The sequence below is a fragment of the Oryctolagus cuniculus genome, chromosome 17, assembly GCF_051225735.1.
Source record: "Oryctolagus cuniculus isolate XC-2025 breed Fujian yellow rabbit chromosome 17, ASM5122573v1, whole genome shotgun sequence".
Classification (NCBI taxonomy): domain Eukaryota; kingdom Metazoa; phylum Chordata; class Mammalia; order Lagomorpha; family Leporidae; genus Oryctolagus; species Oryctolagus cuniculus.
In genome coordinates, this window is record NC_142883.1 from 41711901 (window position 1) to 41737287 (window position 25387).

At 57.1% G+C, this 25387-nt stretch overlaps 1 protein-coding gene across 3 annotated transcripts in view; it reads right to left on the reverse strand.

Annotated features, from left to right (window-relative positions):
• Positions 1–25387, reverse strand: part of RHBDL3 (rhomboid like 3) — a 43478-nt gene that overhangs the window by 2603 nt on the left and 15488 nt on the right. For all 3 annotated transcript variants that reach the window (XM_051824656.3, XM_051824657.3, XM_089317425.1), the window contains 6 exons: positions 24507–24665; positions 22308–22532; positions 17155–17303; positions 14056–14168; positions 8814–8914; positions 1899–1959 (listed from right to left, as the gene is read on the reverse strand). In XM_051824656.3, coding sequence (XP_051680616.1) covers positions 1899–1959; positions 8814–8914; positions 14056–14168; positions 17155–17303; positions 22308–22532; positions 24507–24665 — 808 coding nt within the window. The remainder of the gene's footprint in view (positions 1–1898; positions 1960–8813; positions 8915–14055; positions 14169–17154; positions 17304–22307; positions 22533–24506; positions 24666–25387) is intronic.

The following is a 25387-nucleotide window of genomic DNA, read 5'->3' on the forward strand; positions in this document are numbered from 1 at the left end:
TGTACCAGCTCAGTTACCAACTAACCAACCAGTGGGCCTCTCTTGATTCTGAGCATCCCAGGGATACAGAATCACCACTGCCCTCAAGGATCGTCTGCATCCTGCAACCCCAAGGATGACCGACAGATGGCAGGAAAGGAGCGGCTGGGGACGGACACTTGGCCCACCCCTGCCCCAGCATCCTTCCTGCCTCTGCTTGGCGGGGGCCGGGTTTAATACAGGAAGTCCCAGCTCCAGCCCAGCCTTTTCATTTTTGTGATCTTAGACTCCGACTGCTTCTAAGCAAACAGACACATGCTTCTTTTTCTTTCTTTAAAACCCAACAAACTCTGAGCTGAGCAGACAAGAAAGCCACACTCATCCTTGCCCCAACCCCGTGGAGCCCCGTGTCCTGGTTGAGAACCCACAGGTGTTAAGGTTGGAGGGTCCTCCACCAACTCCAGGACACAGATCCAGAGGTACCCACGGCGAGGGAAGGGCAGGCCTGACTTGCTGAAAGTCACGGGGTAGGAGGCAAGGCGGGCGGAAGTGAATTACAGTGCAGCCCCAAGTCTGTTCCGGCTCTGTCTTTCTGCTACCCACGCAGTGGGCTGCTGACCCAGGCGGGGAAACCAAGGCGGTACTGGCCAGTGCAGCCATAGTGTGGGCATTAGGAATGGCACGGGCTGGCTCTGAGTTCTGGCTTTGTCACCCCTTGGCTGAGCGCCCTCAACCACGGAACTTCACTCTATCTCTAAGTTACCCCTAGGGCTACCCTCTTCCTGAGTGTGTTCCCACGTCTCTCCTCCCACCCTCTGCTTCTGCTCAGAGCCAGCCCCTCCCATCACAAAACAAGCCCGCTGGCCTCTGATCTCACCCCCTGCACACGCACACCCCTAGTGCAGCCTGACAGGTCTCCCACACCTCCGGGCTGTCACAAACTTCCCCCCAGGGAACTCTCCATCCAGGATGAAGTGTGTTGTTTCCCTCTGCATCTACAGCCAGCCTGGATCTGGCTCCTGCGGTCTCCCTGCCTTTTCCTCTCCTCACCGCCAAGCATGGTCCCAAGCCTCACTCATCAGTTTTGCTGATGCCCCTGCACCCATCTATGTCTTTGTTTCGTGCCGCACCTTGCCCTCTTGTACCCTGTCAGCCTGGGGGACACCTGTTGGACACTAACACTGAAATGTCCCCTGGGGAGAACTGACCTCTCCCAAGTAGGCCTTCAACTCACCACAACCTGTCCATGGGGGGCTCAGGGGTTAGTTACAGTTGGAGAAGCTGTTCAAACTGCAGATTTGTGTGTGTGTGTATGTGTGTGCGCACGCACATGCGTGCCTATGATACACAGGCATTTGGTGCAATGGTTCAGATGCCAGTTGGGACACCCGCATCATATGCTGGGTGTCTGGGTGCGAGCCCTGGCTCTGGTCCAAGTTTCTGCTTCCTGCTAATATGCAGCCTGAAAGGAGGTACTTGGGTCCCTACCACTGACCTGGGAGACCTGGCTTTGGCACCAGCTGGGGGACCTCGCAGGCACTAGGGGAACAAGCTGGAGGACTGGTGTACTCTGTTTGTCCCACTCTCAAATAAGTAAAAAGGGAGGGGGAAAAATCTTTTAAACAGGGGATTTCAAAAGGCCAACTCTATGACCCAAAAGGTTAAGAAAGTATTTTTCCTGATCTGGGCGCAGGTCACTGAGTGCTCTTCTGTTTGCAAATCCTGGATCAACAAGTAGTTGACCTACAGCACCCTGCAGACCCTGTTATCTCACCCATCACTGGCAACTCCCCCCAACCCCATTGTATTTTGACCACAAGTCCCTAGCGGGCAGGGTGTGTGGCACCTCTGTATCTCCATCCAGGGCCTGGGGCCAGACTCCCTGCTCTCCAGCCCGCCCCTCGCCCCTCGGTACTTACTACAGATCAAGGCCACAGCCATCCGCAGCAGCTTGAACTGGCACTTCATGCCCGACCAGTTCTAGAAGAGAAGGAGAGAGGTCTGTGAGGGGCCGAGGGCTCCACTCAGCAAGTCCAAACTCTGAAAGACGCCATTTCCCAGGAGTCCTCAGTAAGAGAACACACCCGCGTGGCTTGGCGATTCCGGGCAGCTGAGGCTGTTATTCAAAGCCCTCAGGCTGGGGAGGGAGAGTCGCTGCCTCCTCCCTAGGGACAGGCAGCCCCTGGGCACTGGGTGTGTGAGCTGCTGGGCCCCAGGGTTCTGAAAGGAAGCCCCCAGAGGCGAGACTCAGAGGTCAAGGTCATTGTGGACAAGCAGCCAGTGAGTGAGTCAACACGAGGAAAGGCACATTCATCCGTGTAGACCGCGAGCAGAAGACTCAACGGATGGACTTCAGAGAGGAAGAGAGAGAGGTTTGCTTTAGCTCTGGGTAAGTTTCCATTTCTAACAAGCGGATGTCTGAAGATGGGTCTGTCAGAAGTGTCCCATCACAGAGGGCTCCCTATGGGATCATCACAGCACTGGGCGGGGCTGGAATCAGGAAGGGCGGAACAGGGTGTCTGGGCAGGGTGGATAGCTTTCAAACCAATCCCTCTCTTCCCAAGCAGCTCAGAAACCCAACCTCCACAACACATAAACAGAGTACAAACGCCACCCTTACAAAAGACTTCCCCACGGGCTTCCTTGGAGGGGCACTCTTGCAGGCCGTTCAGAACATGCTCCCAGTGACACAGACACGGAAGCAGCCTGCAATCCTCCGGGAACACGTCGGCCACGCGGACGGAGGCGCCGGGCACAGCCGGCGGCTTCTGTTCCCTCCCGCCTCCCTGTCCGCCTTGCGCCTGGCCTGGGCACAGCTCCAGGACGTGTCTCGCACGCCTTGGAGGCTTCAGAAACAGACGCTGAATGTGCGTACAACAGGCAAAGGCTTCGGCCGAGTGAGCCGGACACAGGGAAGCCACCACACAGGAGAAACCCTCGTGGCACTGGCTTCCTGCCCGCCTCGTCCCTCCTCCCCATCACCCTCTGCTGACCAGCCCCACCAGTCCATCGTGTCCAGGAGAGGGGGTGACAGGCAGCCTCTGTAGGTGGAATGCTTTGCCTTTGCTCTCTGCTGAGGGGCAGATGGCTGGATGCCACCGCCACCTACTGCCACCTGCCCAGAGAGGAGCCTCGCCTGGCGGCGGGGAGAAAACAGGAGTCGGCCCCTGCACTGGACCCAGCAAGCCGGCCCAAGCCCACTCAGTTTGCTGGCAGTGGGCAGTCCTCGGCCTCTGCCCAGACTGAAAGCCTAGGCTACAGGAACCTCGGGAACCACCCGCTGGGCCATCTTCTCCTTGAGGGCGCCAAGGAGCTGGCCCTCCTGCCCCGGCTGTGCAGCTCGCCGGCCGTCTCCCCGGAGGGCTATTAAGGAAGGGTTCTCTCTGAGAACGCTCCTTGGACTGTGCTCCCTCAACGTCTGCCTGTCCATCCTAATTCTCCCTAAGGGACATCCATGCTTGTCATTCCCAAGGGCAACTTGAGCACCCATCAACAGATGGGTGGCTGGATAGACAGATAAAGGAGACACAGTGTAGACACACAATGGAATGGGATTCCTTCCTAGAAAGGAAGGGAGGGGCCAGCGCTGTGGCGCAGCAGGTTAACGCCCTTGCCTAAAGTGCCAGCAACCCATCTGGGCACCAGTTCGAGTCCCAGCTGCTCCACTTCCCATCCAGCTCTCTGCTATGGATCGGCACAGCTTCGGCCGTTGCGGCCAACTGGGGAGTGAACCATCAGATGGAAGATCTCTCTCTGTAACTCTTTCAAATAAATCTTTTTTTTTTTTTTTTTTTTTTTTTTTTGACAGGCAGAGTGGACAGTGAGAGAGAGAGACAGAGAGAAAGGTCTTCCTTTTTGCCGCTGGTTCACCCTCCAATGGCCGCCGCTGCAGCCGGCGCACCGCGCTGATCCTGGCAGGAGCCAGGAGCCAGGTGCTTTTCCTGGTCTCCCATGGGGTGCAGGGCCCAAGCACCTGGGCCATCCTCCACTGCACTCCCTGGCCATAGCAGAGAGCTGGCCTGGAAGAGGGGCAACCGGGACAGAATCCGGCGCCCCAACCGGGACTAGAACCCGGTGTGCCGGCGCCGCATAAATCTTTAAAAAATAATAAAATTTAAAAATTTTAAAAAAAGAAAGGAAGGGAATTCTGACACAGGCCACGCCATGGATGAACCCTGACACCATTCTAAGTAAAATTAGCGAGTCACAAAAGGACAGATACTCTGTGCCCACGTGAGCTATGGAGAGTAGTGGAGCTGAAGCAGGTGGGAAGTAGAACGGTGTTTACGCAGACCAGGAAGGGGGAGGGGTGGAGAGCTAATGCCAAATGGGTGCAGTTTCACTTTTGCACAATGAAGAGTCCTGGGGATGGATGGTGGCAATGGTCGTACAACAATGTGAATGTTAGGGCCAGCAGTGTAGTACAGCAGGGAAAGCTACTACCTGCAGTGTCGGCATCCCATATGGGCGCCGGTTCATGTCCTGGCTGTTCCACTTCTGATCCAACTCTCTGCTAATGGCCTGAGAAAAGCAACAGAAGATGGCCCAAGTGCTCGGGCCCCTGCAACCCACACGGGAGACCCAGATGATGAAGGTCCTGGCTTCAGCCTGGCCCGGCACTGGCCATTGTGGCCATCTGGGGAGGGAACCAGCAAATGGAAGCTCTGCCTCTCCCTCTGTCTCTGTAACTTTTTCAAAATAAATAAATAAATCTTTTTTTTTTTTTGACAGAGTTAGTTAGTGAGAGAGAGAAAGGTCTTCCTTCCGTTGGTTCACCCCCCAAATGGCCGCTACGGCCAGCGCACTGTGCCAATCTGAAGCCAGGAGCCAGGTGCTTCTCCTGGTCTCCCATGGGGTGCAGGGCCCAAGCACTTGGGCCATCCTCCACTGCCCTCCCGGGCCACAGCAGAGAGCTGGACTGGAAGAGGAGCAACCGGGACAGAATCCGGTGCCCCAACTGGGACTAGAACCTGGGGTGCCGGCGCCGCAGGCAGAGGATTAGCCTAGTGAGCCATGGTGCCGGCCTAAGTAAATCTTTTTTAAAAAAATGCAAATATGCTCAAGGCCACTGAACTGCACGCTGAGAATTAATACAGTAAATTTCATGCTATGTGCATTTACTACAATTACTAACAAAAATGATACAGCACAATTCTAATATCCCTTTTCCTTCTAAAAACCTGTGAACATCTTATCTGAAGACGGTGTCTCTCACCGTGCTCTCTGTAATGTTATCAGGCACAGAAAGTTGGACTGTACTGACCGCTGTCTCCTTTAGCTGTTGCCCCATGTCCATGGTCCATGCTCACTCAAGGCTCTATCTAGGATTTTTTTTTTTTTAAGATTTTTTTTACGTATTTGAAATGTGTGTATATGTGGAGGGGAGAGAGAGCTATCTTCCATCTGCTGGTTCACTCCCCAAATAACTGCAACAGCCCAGGCTGGCTCAGACCAAAGCCAGGAACTCTAACTGGGTCTCCACATGGGTGTCAAGGCCCCAGGCACTTGGGCCATCATCCACTGCCTTCCCAGGTGCACTAGCAGAGAGCTGGATGGGAGGCAGAGCAGCCAGGACAGGAACCAGCGCCATATGGGATGCCGGCACTACAGGCGGTGGCTTTACTCGCCATGTCCCAGTGCCGGCCCAGAGTTGTTTGATAAGTTCTGCATCTGAACGACCTTGGACAGAGCCACAGGTTCCGGCTTTTCCACAGCAGCTCGCAGGCCAGCTTCACCAGTACCTGCCCAGCCGTCTGCCCTGCTGTGTAGGGAGGGAGGCACTGAGGAGCCAGGGGGACGAACCCTAGGTGGCAGGCGGAGAGGTTCCCCGTCCAGCGCTGTCCACCACGCTTCAAGACAAGGTCACAGCCCATCCGCCTACGCTGGCTGACCGAGCTGCCCCCAAAGCCGAGCGAGGGTCAGCAAGTGACAGTGTCCCAGCAGCCAAAGGGTTAAACTCGAGTCACCCCTTCCCACCAGCCGCCTGACACATTATTCCTGCCAATGAAACAACAGGAGAGAACAGAACCTCAGCCCGCACTGCTGCTTCTAGAAAGGTGGAAAGGCCTACGGGGAACACAAACCTTTTGCAGCCTCTTTAATTTCATTCTCTCCCAGAATCTCACAGGCTGAGACAGCCAACCACCGGAAACCAGCCCCCTCGGCCTCTTGCTCACCCAACCAGATAAGAGCTGAGAGCCTAGAGCCCGGGCAGGGAGCTTCCATTCCAACACAACTTCAAACATCCCTGGTTGAAAGTGTTTCTCATCTCGAACAATTGCAGGAGAACCCAGCAGAGGAAACGTGGAAGGTGGCTTAGACCTAAGAGGCCACTGTCCTTTCCTGGGCTTGGACAATGTGGTTCCATTGCCAAAATTCAGATCTCAAACATTCTACAGCAGCATCCACCATATGGGGCAAACTGTAAAGTAACATCTTGTGTGTTTCAAAACGGGAACTCTGGCCCCAGCAGAGGGCAGTTACTAAATCATTCAATTATATATGGGTCTTTGTATCTCCAGCATTTAAAAGAGGTCTTGGCTGTAGGTCTTTCTGCATCCCAGATCTTTCATTAGAAGATCTTCTGAATTCAATGCCTTCAAGCTTTTTGGAAACTCCATGCATTTTTGTGAGAGAATAAGATCTATTTTCACTCAAGAAAGAATCTCTCGCTTAAAAGTCTCAAGAACACAAGTGTTGAACACTCGGGTGTATCTGACGCAAAAAGAAGAATCCGTTTTTCTGACTCTGTATCTCTCTGGCAGAATTTACAAACAACTCTACATACAAGCGAAGCGTATGTACAAATGTGTACACACACACGTGGGTGAGCAGGGTGGTGACCTCCCAGTGGAAGGCCCGCTTCTGTGCCTTCCTGACCACGGAGGAGGGAGCTGAGGCCCCCAAGGAGTTAGGGATGACAGAGTCACAGCTACGAAGAGGCGATGGCGACTCCACTCCAGATCTCCTGATTGTCCAGGCTGCTTCTGCCTTCTTCTCTGTGTGTGCCTGCCCCACATCTTCATTCTGGACTTGAATCTCTTTAGGCAGAACCGGACGAAGTCACCTGTGTTTCAGTGGCCCTGGCCTACAGGAATGGCCCCATCCTACAGTTCAAGCCAGCGCATGTCTGAGTGGCTCAGACTGGGCTGCTTTTCATAAAGGTGGCCTCCGCATAAAGAGAAACTGGCCTTTGCAGTGAGAAAATGAGGGTTTCTGTACTTTTTCATAAATACCTTCTCTAACCAGCATGCAGTTCTGGAGGAGGGCAACCCACATGTCCTGCTCTGGGGGCTGCAGGGTCCCCTGCTGGCAGAGGAGCGCTGCTTGCCTCTGGGAAGTCTCTGGCTTTCAGATGGGACCGTTTGTGTGCACACAGGCCAGGGGACTTGAACTCCAAACAACTCTGCTTCCACAGCCACCTGCACCGCGTGCCCTGCACCGAGTCTGCCCTCACCAGGGAGCTCACGGTGCACCAGGGCTGTGTCCCAGGAGGTGGCAACAGGTAGGGACAGAGCACCTGCGTGGACTCCTGTTTGTGCCACCCCTTCACTGTGTAGTTCCTCCCCCTGCCACACACATCTTGGGGGGCCGGGAGGGAAGAGGTTAGCCTCTCCTGCCTGGCTGAAAGGAACTGGGGCAGGAGGAGGGGGAGTGGAGGCAGCAGAATTCGGAGGGAAAGCCGTGTCTGGGGAAAAGAGGTGGCTCTGATAGGAATGACCCATTTACCAGGGCCGGGCGAGGCAGCCCTGCGCTCTTGGGGCTCAGCAGGCTGACTGCGTGTGCATGAACGCAGGCACACACGCTGCCCTCAGACCCGCGCGTTCTCCCGCGCTCTCTACCACCCCGAGCGCTCGCTCATGGGAACTTGTCAAAATTCAGGCCAGCTGTGGGTGTGGGCACTCTGGCACTGCAGCCCCACCCCTCCTCTTCTCCCTGTTCTCTTTGACAATGGTCACAGCACATTGTCGGGAGCTGGGTGGGTAGGACAGGGACCAATGACGTGGAAGGACAGAGAACTCCAAAGCTGGTGCCTGAGCCCCTACTCACCCAGCATCCACCGGGCCAAGGCAGGGATGGCGGAAGACACCTGCGGCCCCCGACAACCTTTCAGAGTCAACCCAACCGCTCGCCCCGAAGCCTTTGTCTGGTCTGAGCCCAGCCTGGCCTCTTCTGTGAGGGGCATGGAGTTAACATGACGTGGTTGTTTTCACACCACGGCACTCACTGCATTTCACCCCATTTCACAGATGAGAAACAGAGGCACACAGCAGTTCCATGCCTTGTCCAAGGTCACGCTTCAGGAAGTGAGGATGGGATCCTGAGGAGGCTCCATGGCTACGCCCTTGACCATCACACTGCACTGCCTTTCAGGAAAAGGTACAGGGAGTGTGAGGAATCAAATGGTGCTGCCCCTGTGACAGGTGCAGGGCTACAACACGTGAATGCCTGTCGAGAGATGTGGGTTCAAGTCCTGATTCTGCCACAAACTTTTGACATTGGACACATCACTTAACCTCTCAGCCCTTCCTCTCCTATTTGAAGAAATGATCTTCAAGGTCTAGTGGTCAAATTTTAAACGTTTTAAAGTCGCTGGATGGGAAAGAAGAGGAAGGAGGACACATTCACAGCCTCATGGCCATGGCCAGGACTGCAGAAAATGAACTGCACATGGAAGGGACCCACCCCAGGAGAAGCGTGCGTGAGCCGTGCCGCCCGCAGGTCAGCCTGCTGCCTGACGGCCCACGAGGGGCCGTGCCAGCAGATGGACACCCAGGCCCAGGGACCGCCGAGGGGCGCGCGAGACAGACGTGCTGGGAACGGGAGGTGCTCACCATGACGATGTTGGCCAGATGGGCAGACACGAGCGCATACACCCCTCCAGAAGAGCCCACGACGGGCGCCGTCATGTCAGCCACAGACACAGCCAGGGACCCTGCGGCAGAAAGACAGGGAGACCTGTAGAGGCTCCAGGACTCAGGTCCTCGGCCCCAGCCCCAGCCCCAGGCTGGGATTCTGCAGGTGCCGTGGGAAAGACTGAAGCGAAAGGCTCCTTCTCTTCCTGCTTTGATTCCCATGGATTTCCTAGAGGATTCATTCATGGCTGAACCATGTGACTCAACCTTATTTCACTGACGGGGAACAGAGGCTAAGGGAAGGAAAGCGAGCAGCCCAAAGGAGAACTCAGACTGCCATCCGGGCCGCCCACCCGCCACTGTGCTGGCCTCAGGTGGGTTCTGCAGTGCTAAGGAGAACAGCAGCGGCCGGTTACTGCAGAGCCAGCTGCCTCTGCCCTCTGCCCTCAGCCCTGAGGCAGCCCTGCAAGGGGTGAGCAGCCTCACCATGGAGACAGGAAACAGCCCAGAGCCCTGGGTCGGAAGAGCTGAGCTCACTGCAAAGGCAGACAGACAGACAGGGAGCGCTCTCTCACCCAATGGGTCACTCCCCAGGTGCCCACAACAGCTAAAGCCAGGAGCCTGTAATTCAATTTGGGTCTCCCACTTGAGTGGCAAGGACCCAAGTACGTGAGCCATCACCTGCTGCCTTCCAGGGTCTGTGTGAGGAGGAAGCCGGAATCAGGAGCGGGGTGGGGACTGGAACCCCAAGCAGGCTCTTCACTGCTCGGCCAGATGCCTGCGCCCACACCATGTCCTTGACAAAGCCCGTACCCTTGGCCTCTCCAGCAGCCTTCCCCAAATGGGCACAGAGGTTAACCCCACTGTCCTCTATGACTGCCTCTGCCACCCCCCGCTTCCTCTGGCCAGCCTAAGTCTCAGGAGGCCGAGAGGCCCTCTCGAGTGGGCGTCAGTGGAGGGAGAACGTCCTTGAAAAGTCTCTGGGAAGAGCGAGCAGTGATGTCATGCCCTCTGGGGGAAAGGACGTGGAGGACTGTTGACGTGGGGATGACAAACTCTTGTCCTGGGAGGGAGGCTGGGCAGAGAAGAGATGGGAAATTTATTGTTCTGGTCTCATTTAAGTGTGATCAATGCTTTGGCTTCCAGGGAAGGACACAGGAGACTAAAAATAACCAGGAGGTAGAGCCCAGGGCTTGGAGGCCGGGAGGCGGCTGGCCCCGACCGCCACGAGAGATGCCCGCAGGCGCACGCTGGCCAATTAGAGAGAGCAGGGACACTAGGAAGCCGACTTGTGCAGCGTCTGTAGGGACGGGGGTGCATGGGGGTGGGGGCTGGCCCAGGAACCAGGCCCCCCTCAAGGACATGGATGTGAGGCCCCCACCCCGTAACAGAGCCAGTCCCCACCTGACTCAAGGTCTCTCTGACCACTGAGATTCTTCAGGGGAGCGAGCCCCACGAGCAATCCTGGTCTCCACAGGGACAGGATCTCGCTGAGAAAAACCCAAACTGTCCCCAACAGGGCTCCAAGTCCTCCTGCCCTGCCAGGGCAACCACAAATCTGTCTTCTCCCTTTCAGGCTTCCCTCTGGCTTTAATTAGGTATTGATCTATTGTCAGATAACTTTCTTTCTTTTTTAATGGCCTGGCCATGGGGTCAGTCATATATAACAGGGGGAAAAAAATTCCAGGGAGGCAAACAAGGGAGAAAAAAATTCCAGGGAGGCAAACAAGTCGGCAGCGGGATCTGCATGACAAAGAGTTCCCACGCTCAGCTCACCGAGGCAGGCTTCAGGCAGCTGCATCGCCCGGGCTCATTCACTGCCTTTGCACAGAGCAAGGCTCCCCCATTCCAGCCCAGCGTGGCCCACAGAAAGGAGGCATCAGGTCAGCCCCCAGGCAGGGAGGGGCCCCGCTAGGGTCAAGCCCATGCAGACACTGACCCTTCGCTCACCCAGCCTCAGTTTGCAGTGTGGACCTGAGGCCCAGGGCTCAGCTTGGGACTGTGGCAGAAATATGGAAAAGGGGCGTGGCTGCCTACTTGTGTGACCTTGGGCGCAACCCCTCCATTCTTCGGGCTTCGCTTTTGACCTCTGTGAAATGAGGAGCTCTAAGGTTCTCCAAGTTTGGAGCAGCAGCAGAACCCTCTCTTCCTTTTTATTTTTTTTAAACGTATTATTTATTTGAAAGGCAGAGAGACAGATAAAACAGAGAGAAATTTCCCACCCACTGGTTCACTGCCCAAATGCCTGCAACAACCGGGGCTGGGTCAGACTACAGCCGGGAGCCAGGACCTCTGTGGGGTCTCTAGGTGGGTTTCCCAGGTAGGTGGCACTCAAGCCATCGCCTGCTGCTTCCTGGGGCCTGTGTCGGCAGGAAGCTGGAACTGAGAGCAGAGCCCAGACTTCACCCCGAAGGCTGATACAGGGCGTGAGCATCCCAAGTGGCTTCTCAACCACTGTGCCAAATGCCCCCTCCAGAACTCTCTTTGCTAAAGAAAGCCTCCGGAGACCCCTGGCACCTGAACAGCTCTGGCTGAAGGAAGGTGCAGCCTGGGGGGCAAAGCTGGCTCCCCACGGAGGGGACCCCCAGCATCCCTTCCAGATCAGGAACGCCATGGTCTGGGTCTTCACAGAAGATCCAGGGCTGGGGCTTGCGTCCTGCACTCACTGGCCCTGCTTTGTGGCATGAAGGCTTCCTCCAATTCCTGCAGAGGAGCCCTGGACAAGAAGGACTCGGGGAGACCACAGACAGACACGTGCATGGGCAGATATAAGTATGGCAAAAAGGCCCTTCCTGGGTGGGCGCCGGGGCAGGCAGGACCCCTTATAGAGGTCCGGGAGACCTGATGGGCAACAGTGCCACAAGGCCAGTGTAACATCCACAGTGGCCGTGGGCGCACAGGACTAGGAGAGAATAGCGAGGTGTGTTGTCGCCCCACACCTCTGCACCGCACAGACCAAGGGCCTGGTCTTACTCAGGGCTGTGACTTTCCCCAAGCAAGCCCTGGGTCCTTGCCAGGCCACGGATAAACTCATGACTGCTGTGAGGCCATGCAGGGTTGTGATAATTTTAGCCCAGTTTTCAACCAGGTGTTCTCTAACACCTCCCTGGGAGGTAAAACAAAACAAAACAAAACAAAACAAAAACCCAAATGAAAATCAACAGAACTCCTACTTTCAAGCCATGTAACTTTACCATGCATCCTTTCATTTGTTCTACAAATACTTATCACCTAGCATGTGCTGGGCCCTGGGGGACACACCCGTGGCCTAAAATCTACATAATCTATAATGAAACTTGGTGATGCATCTAAGACCCTGGATGTTACGGCACTGAGGTGTTAGCTATAGAATCGTTAGCTTACGCCAGTCACACGCTGGCTGCAAGCGTTGGTTCGAATCACACAGTTCCCCCTCAACCCCGTGAATTCTTGGCTGAGCAATTCGGGCAGGCCACTGCACCGCTCTGAGCCGCCCGTGAGGCAGGGTGTTGGTACGCACTGCACAGGACTGCTCTGTTGAACACAGGTGATCACATACGGGAAGCCGTTTAGACCCCAGACCCATCTGCAGTGCTGGCGGGCGGTGTCTTGGCGGGCGAGGCCCTTGGCCTCTAAGCCCTGGGTCCTGCATCTGCACAAGGTGGACAGGCGTCCTGCCTGCCTAGAGGAACGTGATGATGACACTCAGCCTGCACACGGAGGGCACTGGGAACTCCCGGCTGTCGTGCCAGGTTCCGGCCACCTGCAAACAGGCATCCCTCTCTGAGGAGGCAAGCCAGCGGATCAATCACCTCTGTTGGTGATCAATGACGTGATATGCAGTGACCAGAGTGTCCTCTGGTCTGAATCGATGACTCAGAAAGGTACACGCCACTGGCCGTCTGAGACAGCCTCGCCCCCGCTTCTGTGAGCGCACCTCCCCACTCTGCATCAGCACCACGGGCCGTGACGCCTGCACAGTCTCCCCACTGCGTGTCATCTGGCTCCGGTGAGATCTGAGTCATCCCACACCTTGCTCTAGGCTACCGGCACTCCTGGGTGATGGAAGTGTTACGAGTGGCTTCCCTGTTCCTCGCCATTTAACATCTGGGACTCCGGGTATCGAGGTACGGAACACGCAGCCAACAATCCCCAGCCACCAGACGCGGGGAGGGGTGTGGGTGGCTGAGCGAGTCTGGCACACAGGGACACTCAGGAGGCCTTGGCTGCAGGATGTGGAGATGGAGATCCGGGGAGAGGCTGCGGGGTGCTGTCCAAGGTGGCCACAGTTCTGAACGTCGGCACATGGCGGAGGCGAGAGTGCTGGGTGGATCTCCCAGCCCAGGGTTCACGGACCGGCCTGACGTCGGGGCAGAGGGCCCCTTCCCTTCCGATTTCTGAAACCCCTTCAGTCCCTCCCAGGGTCCCTGCCTGACTGTTGTTTACAAGGCCGGCGCTGGCCGGCTCTCACGACGACAACTTTAATGCCACTCAGAAAGGATTAAGATCTTACTTAAACATACACACAAAGCTCCCTTGGGCCCAGCTGTCAAGCTGAAGAGCTGCGGCGGCAAACCTTGTTTTAAAAAAGCCAGCGGTGAAGCTGGGAGCGTCACGAGGCAGCTCCCTCTGCACGGAAGCCCGGCGTGGGGGAGGGGCGGAAGAGGCAGGCGCTGAGCACCTGCCACGGCCCCAGCGTGCCCAGCCAGCCAGAGGCCCTGGACCCAGATGGGGCAGACTCTCCTGTCAGCAGTCAAGGGGATGGTGGCTGGTCCGGGGGGAGGCAGGAGCTCCCCTGGGACACAGGAGCTGCCAGTGCCTGGGAAGCACACCGGGCTGCACGCACACCTCAGGAGCCCCCACGAGGTCTTGCTGGCCCCTGGCACGGTCTGCAGAGTGCTGGAATTACACCCGCCCGTCTTGCTCTGCCTCCTAACAGTTCTGCAGGCAGATCTCAGCAGTCCCCTCTCGGGGGCAAGAAAAGACCCAGGAACTGACCCCAGGCTCAGCCAGTAACAGCGGGGCGGCGGGAGGATGGAGCCTCCATCCCTGCCCGTTCCATCACACCCCTTCCTCTGTGGGCGGCAGCCCCCTTCCAGCCCCTGGGGAGGCGGGGAGGTTTGCCACGGGGCACAACCCCAGTAGGCAGGAGCTCTGGTGATGTCGGGGGTCCTCTGTATGCCCTGGAAGCCTGGGGTCCACCCTGTGGGTCGACCCCACAGATGAGAGCCCACCTGCGTACCTGCCAGCACACCGGCCACGTAGACAAGCCCGATGCGGGCGGCTCCGTGCACCATCTCCAGGGGCACTCCCACCAGCAGCTGTAGCACCACGTTGAGCCCCAGGTGTTCGATCCTGTGACACAGAAACCACACTCATTCATCCCTCCACTGGGAACTCACCCTACCCCAGGACGCCACGGCGAACGGCACCATCTAGGGACGATGCAGGCGGATCACCTGGGAGACGGGGACAGGAACAGCACGCAGGGCCAGGGTGGGCACCGGCAGTGCCTGCCTTTGCCACAGTGAGCAGAACAAACCACAGTCAAGACCCACTGGGTACCTTCTTTCTTTCTTTTTTTTTTTTTAAACACGTGAGAAGCTGAGGCTCAGCGAGGAGCCCTGACTGGTGGCTGAGCTGGGACCACGGCCCCGGTCTCTCATCTGCCTGGCACACCATGTGGTGGCTCTGGCTCTCTGCAGCACATGTGAAAGGAAGAGACTCTTAAGACAAGCACACAGCCGGCGCCGTGGCTCACTAGGCTAACCCTCCACCTTGTGGCGCCGGCACACCGGGTTCTAGTCCCGGTCGGGGCGCCGGATTCTGTCCCGGTTGCCCCTCTTCCAGGCCAGCTCTCTGCTGTGGCCAGGGAGTACAGTGGAGGATGGCCCAAGTGCTTGGGCCCTGCACCCCATGGGAGACCAGGAGAAGCACCTGGCTCCTGCCATCGGATCAGCGTGGTGCGCAGGCCGCGGCAGCCATTGGAGGGTGAACCAACGGCAAAGGAAGACCTTTCTCTCTGTCTCTCTCTGTCCACTCTGCCTGTCAAAAACAAACAAACAAACAAAAAAAGACAAGCACAAGCACTGAAGGGGCCTCCCAGATGTGAGTAATTCAGATCGCCCCAAAAGTCTCCTCCCTCCTGGAGCCACTCGGCTCCCAAACTCCCAGGGTGGGAGACAGGGCTCCAGGCTCTCCCATCCTGTGAGCGTTCTTTTGTTCGCCACTGAGCCCTCTGGCCAGACCTTGCCATAAAAGCGTGCAGTGTCTAGCCAAGTGCGTGTATTACCAGGAAGGACTGGAACAGGGTTATGACTAAATCAATGTGATGCTTTCATGTCTACAGAGCACTTTAACGTCCATTATCTTACTTAAACTGAACCTACGGTGTTGGACAGCTCCCTGGGGACGGTTTAAGTCACAGGGTAACAGCATGGACCAGAGGGACTGGGCCCTGGCTGGGGGGGTGGGAGGAGTGGGGTCATAGCTCTGCTCCTGGCATGCAGGCTCAGGACCTGCCTGGAGGCCACGTGGGCACCTGCAAGGTCACCCTGACGGACTGGGCCGGGTCCTGAATTCAGCTCATGCTGGAATCTTCCGCCTTCCACTAACTGTACTTGCTGAAAGATTCTGTAAGGTATTAGCAGTGTGAGAGGAGAGCATTTGACCTAGTGGCTAAAATGCCACTCAGGTCGCCAGGATCCCGTGTTCAAGTCCCAGCTGCCTGCTAAGGTACACCCTGGAAGGCAGCAGAGACAGCTCAGGGAGTTGGGTTGTTGCCTCCCACGTGGGAGACCTGGACTGAGTTCCTGGCTCCTGGCTTTAGCCTAGACCAGTCTCAGCTGTTGTAGGCATTTGGGGAACAAACCAGATGGGAGCTCACTCTCTCTCTAACTCTCAAATAAATAAGCACACTTTCAAATAGGACTGTCAGAAAAATTCACTGGAAGGTAGCTGGGAGACAGGTGCATTGTCAGAGGGAACTTAGAGGGTTTCTGGCTTTATGCCCTAGTTTTCTGGCCTCAGAGCCTGAGACTAGAAGAGGCCAGGGAGGACCCAGCCTGTGCCCTCCCTTCCCTCGGCCGGTGACTCCAGGTTCCCAAGCCTCTGAGCAGCCAGACACTGTGCTGGGAGCTCCCTGTGAGCTGGCCAGCTGTCTCTCTCTCCTGTCCACTGTGAGCCTGTCTTCATCACACCAGCCACGAGCCCCATGCTCAACAGCCAGACCTAGGAGAACCTTCCTAGAACCCTCCCCAGCAGCCTCCACCCCATCGGAAACTACTGTTGGATAAAGACCCACTGCCAACCTGCGGGCCTCCGTGGCCGGCACGCTGCCTCCAGCTCCAGCAGGCTGCGGCCACCCCCATCCCTCACTGGGAGGGGCCGGGGGGAGGTCAGAGGGCGGTAGTCCCGATTGTAAGGCAGCCCTGGGACTGGGCAGCCTGGCCAGGGATGCTCCCTGCTTCTGTTGCCTTCAGGCCTTGGCTCCTGAGAAGGCCAGAGCAGGCCACAGCCCTCCTTCTCTCCTTAGTCCCATGAGTTCAAAGCCCGGCATGAACTGGCAGGGTCAGCAGCCCCGCCCGAGGGGCCCCTTGCGCCCAGAGCAGACTCATCAGCAACCCGGAGTCGTCTCCTCCCGCTAAAGCGCCCACTCGCCCCAGCCGCTGGCACCTGCTTGTGAGCTCAGGAGGAAGGGAGGCTCACGCGGGTCTTTCTGCTGGGGAACAGGAATGAAGGGGCCATTGTGGCCACAGGGCTCCCATTCCCACTTCCAACCCCAGGGCCAGCAAGGCCCAGGGTCACCTGACCAGCTGGCAGGTTCTCATCCTGAGGCACCAGTGAGAAGGGGCTCTGCTCCAGGGCTCTGTCAGAGTAACGCAGCTACTGCAGAGCACCTCAAGGACACCTTCACCATGCACTGGGGCCCCCAGAGAGGATGGGGTTCCAGTGAGCTCACCTCTTACTTGGTTTGGGGGAGCATCACTCGGACAACAAAGCTGGTGGCTGCATTCCAGGTCCCTCTTTGCTTTGGCTACCAGGAAGCTCTTAACAACTTTTCTACCTACTTCTGTGAAGTACATAGAATCCCATGTTGTGTGTGTATGTGTCCTGACCTTACCACTGGTTTTCTGCATTTTCCTCCCTATATTTCCCCTTTCCCCTACACTCTCAACAACTATTTGTGCATTTTGCTATTAGATGAGTTTCCAACAGCCATCTCCCATCTTGCACCCAGGTAGATGAAAACAGACTAAAAAACCACGTTTCGATCCAGGTCACGCAGAACACTCAGTTTTCCGCAGGGATGCTGGGTGGGGTGAGGAAGCCCGGCACTCACCCGGCATGCATGAAGATGTAGGTCAGGTAGCGCCACGCCTGTGCTCGGAGCTGTGGGTGGTAAACCAGTGAGTTCTTCAGGTAGCGAGGGTGGGTGACCTGCAGCACAAACTGGTCCAGGGACACCCCGTTGTAGAGGAAAAAGGCCACCTGGAGGGGAGCACAGAGCGGGCAAGGCCTGTCACCAGGTGCGGAACTGCCCAGGAGGCACCCTCGTGTGCCAGCCTGGGAATTCCCCCGCAAGTCTTCTCTTCTCAGACAGTGGGGGGAAGCCGGCACCCCACGTGGCCTGCAGGCACCCCTCACCCCACTTCCGCTGCAGTATCTGCGGCAGAAACTCCAGTGGTCATAGGTGGGCACCTGGTCTCTTCAGCCACTCTTCCCCAGCAGGCGGGGCTTAGAGGATTTTCAACTTTTAATTCCATTAACAGCTCACTCACCTGCTTGTGGGATGACATTCTACACAGGTAGTTCTTTTTTTTTTTTTTTTTTTTTTAGATTTTATTTATTTATTTGAGAGATAGAGTTACAGACATGAGAGGTAGAGACAGAGATCTTCCTTCCGTTGGTTCACTCCCCAAATGGCTGCAACGGCTGGAGCTGCGCCAGGAGCCAGGTGCTTCTTCCCAGTCTCCAATATGGGTGCAGGGGCCCAAGGACTTGGGCCATCTTCTACTGCTTTCCCAGGCCACAGCAGAGAGTTGGATTGGAAGAGGTGCAGCCGGGACTAGAACCAGTGCCCATATGGGATGCCAGCGCCCTAGGCAGAGGATTAACCTACTGCACCACGGTGCCCTACACAGGTGGATTCTTAAAAATAACTGGTGAGATGCACACAAACGGGCCAGCTTCACCATCTCCAGTGGACACTCGGTGGCATTCGGTGCATTCACGCTGTTGTGCTGGTGTCACCAAATTCCACCCACTCACCTCCTTTAGTGTCTTTTTTTTTTTTATAAGACATTTATTTATTTGAAGGGCAGAGAGGCAGAGGCACAGACAGAGAGAGAGGTCTTCCATCTGCTGGTTCACTCCCCAAATAGCCACAACAGCTGTAGCTGCGCCGATCCGAAGCCAGGAGTCTCCTCCAGGTCTCCCACTGGGTGCAGGGGCCCAAGGCCTTGGGCCATCTTCTACTGCTTCCCCAGGCCATAGCAGAGAGCGGGACTTGAACGGGCGCCTGGATGGGATGCCGGCACTGCAGGTGGCAGCTTTATCTGCTATGCCACAATGCCAGCCCGACTAAACTGAAGCTCTGCATCCACTGTAGAACCCACAACCCCCTCCCCCCAGCCCATGCCCCTGTTCTGCTTTCTGCCTCTGTGAATCACCTCCCGTCAGGGCCTGATCGCGCGCGTGGGAATCACACAACATGTGTCTGGTCGTGACTGGCCCGTTTTCTCCGTGTACTCTACGCTGCAGCATGAGTCCCACTTTCTTTCCTTTTTAAGGCTGGATAATATTCCTTTGCAAGCACTGACCGTATCTGGCTTCTCCATCCACTTGCTGATGGGCACTTGGGCAGTTTCCACCTTTTGAGAATCGTGAATCAGGCTGCTACGAACGCGGGCACACAAAGATTTCCTGCTTTGAAGTCTTCTGGAGTACACTGGGAAGTGGAGCTGCTGGGTTACATGGTGAATCTGTTTAATTCTGTGAGGGGGGCAGACTGTTTTCCATCGCGGCTGCACTGTTACAGCCCCACCGACAGCGCACAGCCTTCCAATTCCTCACATCCTCAACAACACTCCCCAGGCATGGGTTTTGCAGATGACTCAGGCGTTCATGTTTAAATCCTAAACGGGCATTTATTTTAGCTTAGTTTTTTTTTTTCTGTAAATATTTCTAAAATGTATCACTTGTGTCTGTGTATTCTTTCTTTAAAAAAGTGTTATTTATTTTCAACTACTTGAAAGGTAGGTAGGCGAGGTGTGATGGGGAGAGAGGGTATGGGAAGGGAAGGAGGGAGAGGGAGAGAGGGAGGGACAAAGGGAGGGAGAGAGGAAGAGAGAGAGAGAGAGGAGAGGAAGAGAGAGAGAGAGAAAGAAGAAGGAGGGGGGAGAGATCCAGCTTTCATCTGTTGGTTCACATCCCAAATGCCGGCAACAGCCAGGGCTGGGCCAGGCCGAAGCCAGGAGCCTAGAACTCCATCCGGCTCTTCCACGTGGGTGACAGGGGCCCAAGTACTTGAGCCATCATCTGTTACTGCTCAGGATGGATTAGCAGGAAGTTGGACCAGAAGCAGAGTAGGCGAGATTTGAGAGCAGATGTGGGAGGTGGGTGTGCTAACGGGCAGCTTCCGCTGTCATAAGCCAGAGCGCCTGCCCCTCTCCCTGTGTTCTTAATCAGATCAAGTCAGATGCGTGGTTGCTTAAGGAGGTCTCAGTACGGACCTGGGCTGTACGAGCTAAAAGATGAGGCTTTCATTTCCCTAAATGGCCCGAATCCTGTGTTTCTCCACAACTCAGATCAGCTCTTAGATTTTCTTTGCCACTGCCCTCACTGCCAGATTGCCAGCTGTCGTATCTTGTGAAATCTGAGAATCACGTTACAGAACTGTACATAAAACAAGGCCTTGCTTGGGCTTTAGCGCAGGGTTTTGAGACACTGACTTCCGTTATTGGAGAAGTTTCCAGTTACTTCTAGATTCAAGCTTACACAGCTGAGGCTTCTGGAACTCTGAACGAATCCGGACCCAAAGGCTAGCCTTTCTGGACTGACTTGGACAAGTGATTTGAATTCCTTGGTATTCAGTTTCCTTACGTGGAGCTGGGCACCAGTGCTTAGGCTTCAGCCATGAAGTTTAAAAGCGATGTGGGGGAGGGGTGGGGGGCAGCTCTGTGGCACAGGGGGTTAAACTGCTGCCTGCAATGATGGCAATACCATATGGGCGCCAGTTTGTGTCCCAGTTGCTCCACTTCCAATGCAGCTCCCTGCTAATGTACCTGGAAAAGCAACAGAAGATGGCCCAAGCACTGGGGTCCCTGCCACCCACGTGGAAGAGCCGGATGGAGTTCCAGGCTCCTGGCTTCGGCCTGGCCCAACCGTAGCTGTTGCAGCCATTTCGGGAGTGACTCAGCAGATGGAAGATCCACTGACAGATTGACCAATTTCTCCCCCACCCCCGTTCTAATTCAGCCTTTCAAATAAAGGAATAAATATATATATATATTTTTTTATTTTTTGACAGGCAGAGTGGACAGTGAGAGAGAGAGACAGAGAGAAAGGTCTTCCTTTGCCGTTGGTTCACCCTCCAATGGCTGCCACGGCCAGCACGCTGTGGCCGGCGCACCGTGCTGATCCGAAGGCAGGAGCCAGGTACTTCTCCTGGTCTCCCATGGGGTGCAGGGCCCAAGCACTTGGGCCATCCTCCACTGCACTCCCTGGCCACAGCAGAGAGCTGGCCTGGAAGAGGGGCAACCGGGACAGAATCCGGCGCCCCGACCGGGACTAGAACCCGGTGTGCCAGTGCCGCAAGGCGGAGGATTAGCCTAGTGAGCCGCGGCGCCGGCCTAGGAATAAATCTTAAAAAAAAAAAAAAAAAAAAAAGAGTGATAAAGGGAGGCATCTGGCATAATGGTCACGCTGCTACTTTGGATGCCTGAGTTCAGGTCCTCGCTCTGCTCCAAATCCCAGCTTCCTGCTACTGCACACCCTGGGAGGCGGCAGGGGTGGCTCATGTCCTTGGGAGATCTGGATCCACTTCCTGCTTTCCAGCTTCGGCTGGGCCCAGCACTTGCCACTGTGATCGTTCAGGGGAGGGAACCAGAGGATGGGAGTTCTGTCTGCATGTCTCTCAAATAGATAAATTTAAACATTTTTAAATAATAAAATATTTAAAACTCTTTGTGGCTCAGCAAGTTAAGCTACTCACATCAGAGTACCTGGTTTGAGTCTCGGCCACTCCACTTCCAATCCAGCTTCCAGCTAATGTGCCTGGGAAGGCAGCAGAAGATGGCTCAAGTGCTTGGGTTCCTGCACCCACGTGGGAGGCCCAGATAGAGGTCTGAGCTCCTGGCTTCAGTCTGGCCCAGCACCAGCTGTTGTGGTCATTCGGGGAATGAGCCAGTGGGTGGAAGATCTAACTCCCTCTCTCTGTCACTCTGCCTTTCAAATAAATAAATAAATCTTAAAAAAAAAAAAAAACTAAAGTGATGAGGTACACAAACAGCCAGCCCTATGCCTGGCACGCACTCAGAGAAAGCTATAATTAGTGTCCAGTTAAAGCCTTCTGGGTTAAGCCAGGGCCCGGCTCAGGCCCAGGCAGCTGTACGCTCCTGGGCTCCCGGAGGAGCCATTCTGTCCACCTGACACCGTGCGGTGGCCTGGCAGCAAGTGCAGCCTCCACAGCACCTTGGGATTCTTGGTCCTCAAAGAGCAGCTAATAAATAGACCATCACAGCACGCGTTTGAGGGCGGAGGCCAAGAACATCTCAAACAGCTGCGGCAGTAGGCACTTGGACAAGGCCACGGCCACAGGTGCAGGGGCTCCCACCGCACACTAGCTCTTCAGATTTAGGGACAAAAGGGAGATGGAGAAGAAGGTGTCACAAAGCTCCCCGAGCCTGTTGAGGAGAACACGTGCGGAGGTGGTCACCGGGCTCGTGTCACCAGGAGCTGGAGTTGGGGTAGACAGCACACGTGACCGAGAGCTGCAGCCAATGGCCCCTCTGGGGCCCTCCCGCCAGGGGAAGGGTACAGGAGGCTCCCCACGGGGAGAACGTTCCTGAAAAACATGCCGAGCGCACCTTCACTCGGCCACGAACGCTCCCTCCCAGGTGCACCCGTGTGGCACCTGTGAGCTGCGGAAGCACAAGCAGCCATCCTCACCGAAAACGGAGGCAGCGGGGAGACGGCGGGCTGGCAACTCATGCCCACTTTGCAGGTGGGAGAAGGGGGAACCAGCAGCGCAAGGGACTGGCTTGGCGTTGGTGGCTGTAGGGGACCTCACTGCAGTGAACACTGCTCCAAGCGACAACCCTGGAATTTGCTTGCAGTCCAGGCTTACGACGCTGGGTTCCCTAAGCGGACTGATGGGCACCGCCAGCTGCCCCCCCACCCTCTGCCCCTCCCCCACCCGGCTCTCCCCCCATCACCAACGGCCTCTGAGGGCCTCTCCTTCCATGCCCTCCCCGCCCCCCCACCCGTCCTTGCCTCCAGCAGTGTGACTGTGATCATGAACCAGGGTGGAGGGCAGCAGGTGTAGCTGTCATAGTACCACTTGCGGTCGATCTCGCGGGGCAGGGTCTCGTAGGCCACGTGGCGGATGAGCCGCTGTGAGAGGCTCAGCCCCTTCTCCTCCAGCAGGGCCTTGCTGCTGAGCCTGCGGTTGCCCTGCAGGATGGCCTGGCGGAAGCTGTTGGAACGCTTGTTGCTCATCTGCGAGGGAAACCGGGCGGGGAGAGGTCAGGGCCGGGGCGTAGTTCCTTTCTTCTGCCACAGTGCGTCCCCGTCACCTCTCAGGGGCTCATCTGAGGCTTGCCATGGTCGGCCTGTTACACAAGGACCAGGAGCACCCGCGTTCTATGGGGTGAGGAAACCGAGGCACGGAGAGCTCCCGGAAGCCTAGCACTCCCTTCCGTGTGCTCCTCCACCACCTGTCCATCATGACTTACTGAACAGCCAACAACACGCCAGCCTCCTTACCAGGCCACATGCCAGACAGAGGCGCTTAAGATAGAAAAGCAGGCAGAGGCCGGCGCCATGGCTCACTAGGCTAATCCACCGCCTTGCGGCACCAGCACACCAGGTTCTAGTCCCGGTGGGGGTGCCGGATTCTGTCCCAGTTGCCCCTCTTCCAGGCCAGCTCTCTGCTGTGGCCAGGGAGTGCAGTGGAGGATGGCCCAAGTGCTTGGGCCCTGCACCCCATGGGAGACCAGGAGAAGTGCCTGGCTCCTACCATCAGATCAGCGCGGCAGCCATTGGAGGGTGAACCAATGGCAAAGGAAGGCCTTTCTCTCTGTCTCTCTCTCTCACTGTCCACTCTGTCAAAAAAAAAAAAAAAAAGAAAAAGAAAAAAAAAAAAGAAAAGGAAAGCAGGCAGCAGTCTCAGCTCAGGGCCCTGCCCGACCTGCAGCTGCCTCCCTCGCCAGCCCCTCTTAGCCTGCTCTCCAGGGCAGCGCCTTCCACAGGAACCCTGCTCCGAACGTGAACAGAGCAATCCCGGCAGCAACCAGGCCCTCGGCTGGAGGGGAGATGCCCTGGCCCGTGTGCCTCTCTCTGACCCGAGACTGGGAACGGTGACTTGCTGCAACAGACGGGCTGGCGTGCTGGCTGGGGGCTCGGACTGTGTCACGGAGCTCACCTCCGCTGCCTGTCCCATGGATCCCGACTGTCCCCACCGCCTCTCCTCAGCTCAGCTGTCCCCTGCCCTCCACGAGGTCTGCTCCCTGAGTCCTCCACCCCTACAGGCCTGCTGACCCTACACTCCCTGCGGGCCTGCCGACCCCGGAGCCACGGCCAGCCCTAAGGCCGCTAAGCCAACTCTGCAGCCTCTGCATCCCTGGCACCAGAGAGCTCCTACGGCCTATCGAGAGGTGCAGGTGGTGCCGGCTGCCCCATCACCGGTGCCTTTGAATTCTAGGCGCCTGGGGAACCTCACACAGCTCGTCTCCCTCCCACGCCTTCCTGGGGGACATGAAGGGAAGTGGCGTCTCCACTTCACCAACAGGAAGCCATGAGAAGACTGCGGCCCTGCGCTCACCCTGCTCGTATTCACCAGTGGATGCCCTGTCCATCCCAGAGTGGGTGAAACGCCGCCTGCTTCAGCCCAGTGAACCTCATTCTGACACCCTCCCCAACAGCAGCCCCTGAAACTACACAGCATTAACCCTCAGGGAGGAGAGGTCTCTGTTCCCAGATACCAGACCCCTGGGCGGGACTCAGGGGCCTCCCGTCTGAGCCCGACAGCCAAGGCCGCTGCCGGCAGGCACGCTCCAGCCCCTCTCCCACTCACAATAACCTCACTTTGGTGGGACCCCCATTCCCCGCTGCAGGGACCAGGTACAGATTGGTTTGAGTCAATCAGCACCTCCCACTGACCTAGTAGATCTCTGTGAGCATGGTGTAGGCCAAGGGTGCGAGGGCTGGAACCACTGTTGCCTCTCTGCTGCCACAATGGGAGGGCGCGGAAGGACCAGGGGCTTTGAGGAGGGGCTGACTCGGTGGGTGGCAGGACTGAGAGACAGAGAAAGTGGCCCCTGTGGCACCTCGACACCTGCTGAAGCCCCACCTTTCTCAAAGCTCTGGGCCAGCAGACCTTTCATCACCCATATCCCTTTAACGCATCTAAGCCACAGCCCGGCACAGGCCCCTCCCAGTGGCGAGGGCCCCCCCCCCCCCCCGAGCGCTCACCAGGTTGGCAAAATCCTGGTAGCAGATCTGCCCGTCGGCGTGGCTGTCGGCGAGGGCCAGGAGCACCTCTCTCTTGTGGGGGTCCAGCGTGGAGCTGTGGTTCTCCAGGAGGCTCCGGAACCTGCCAGTGCTGATGAAGCCCGTGTTGCCAGGGTCAAACTGGGGGAGAAGCCGACAGCAGCAGGGTCAGTGGGGCCCGGCCCCCACCCCTCTGCCAACAGAGGCCCAGCGGGGGTCACGGACCCTGCCGAGGCCCCCGGGAAGCCTCACAGGGCACGGGCAGCCATGTACAATCCCAGGGGCCCTGCAGGGAGGCCCAACCCAACCGCCCTGGGGGCAGGGAGAGAGGAAAGCCGTGGCCTCAGCCCCAGCTCCGACTGCAGGGAGGAAAGCAGGAGTGGAAGGTACCACGAGGAGGACTGACCCAGAGGAGCTGCTGGGGCCTGGCCGCAGGACACTGGAGGAGGAAACCTTCCAGGGTGACAGGCAAGGCAGGAGGGAGGGAGGGGTGGACCCTCGGAGGCCCCGCCCCCTACGCAGGAAGCCCAACCTGGCAAGTCCTCTGCACCCGGCCTGCCCCCAGCCAGGCCTGCACTCACACAAGCATCCATGTGCTCAGGCCTGCCAGGGCCTGCTCTGTTGCTCTGGCGCCGTGCATAGGTTCATGCACACGTGTGTGCCCATGAGCATGCGTGTGCAAGTGCGTGTCACCCCTTCTACTCTCTGCAGCTCTGCTCGTGTGGGTGGGGAGACAGCTGCTCACCCTGCCCCACTGCCCAGATGCCCTGCTCAGGAAGGCTCCTCCAGACGTGGCTGGCACTTACGTCACCACACACCTGACAGCTCAGAGGGGAACAGACGTGGACACACCGATGCCACGC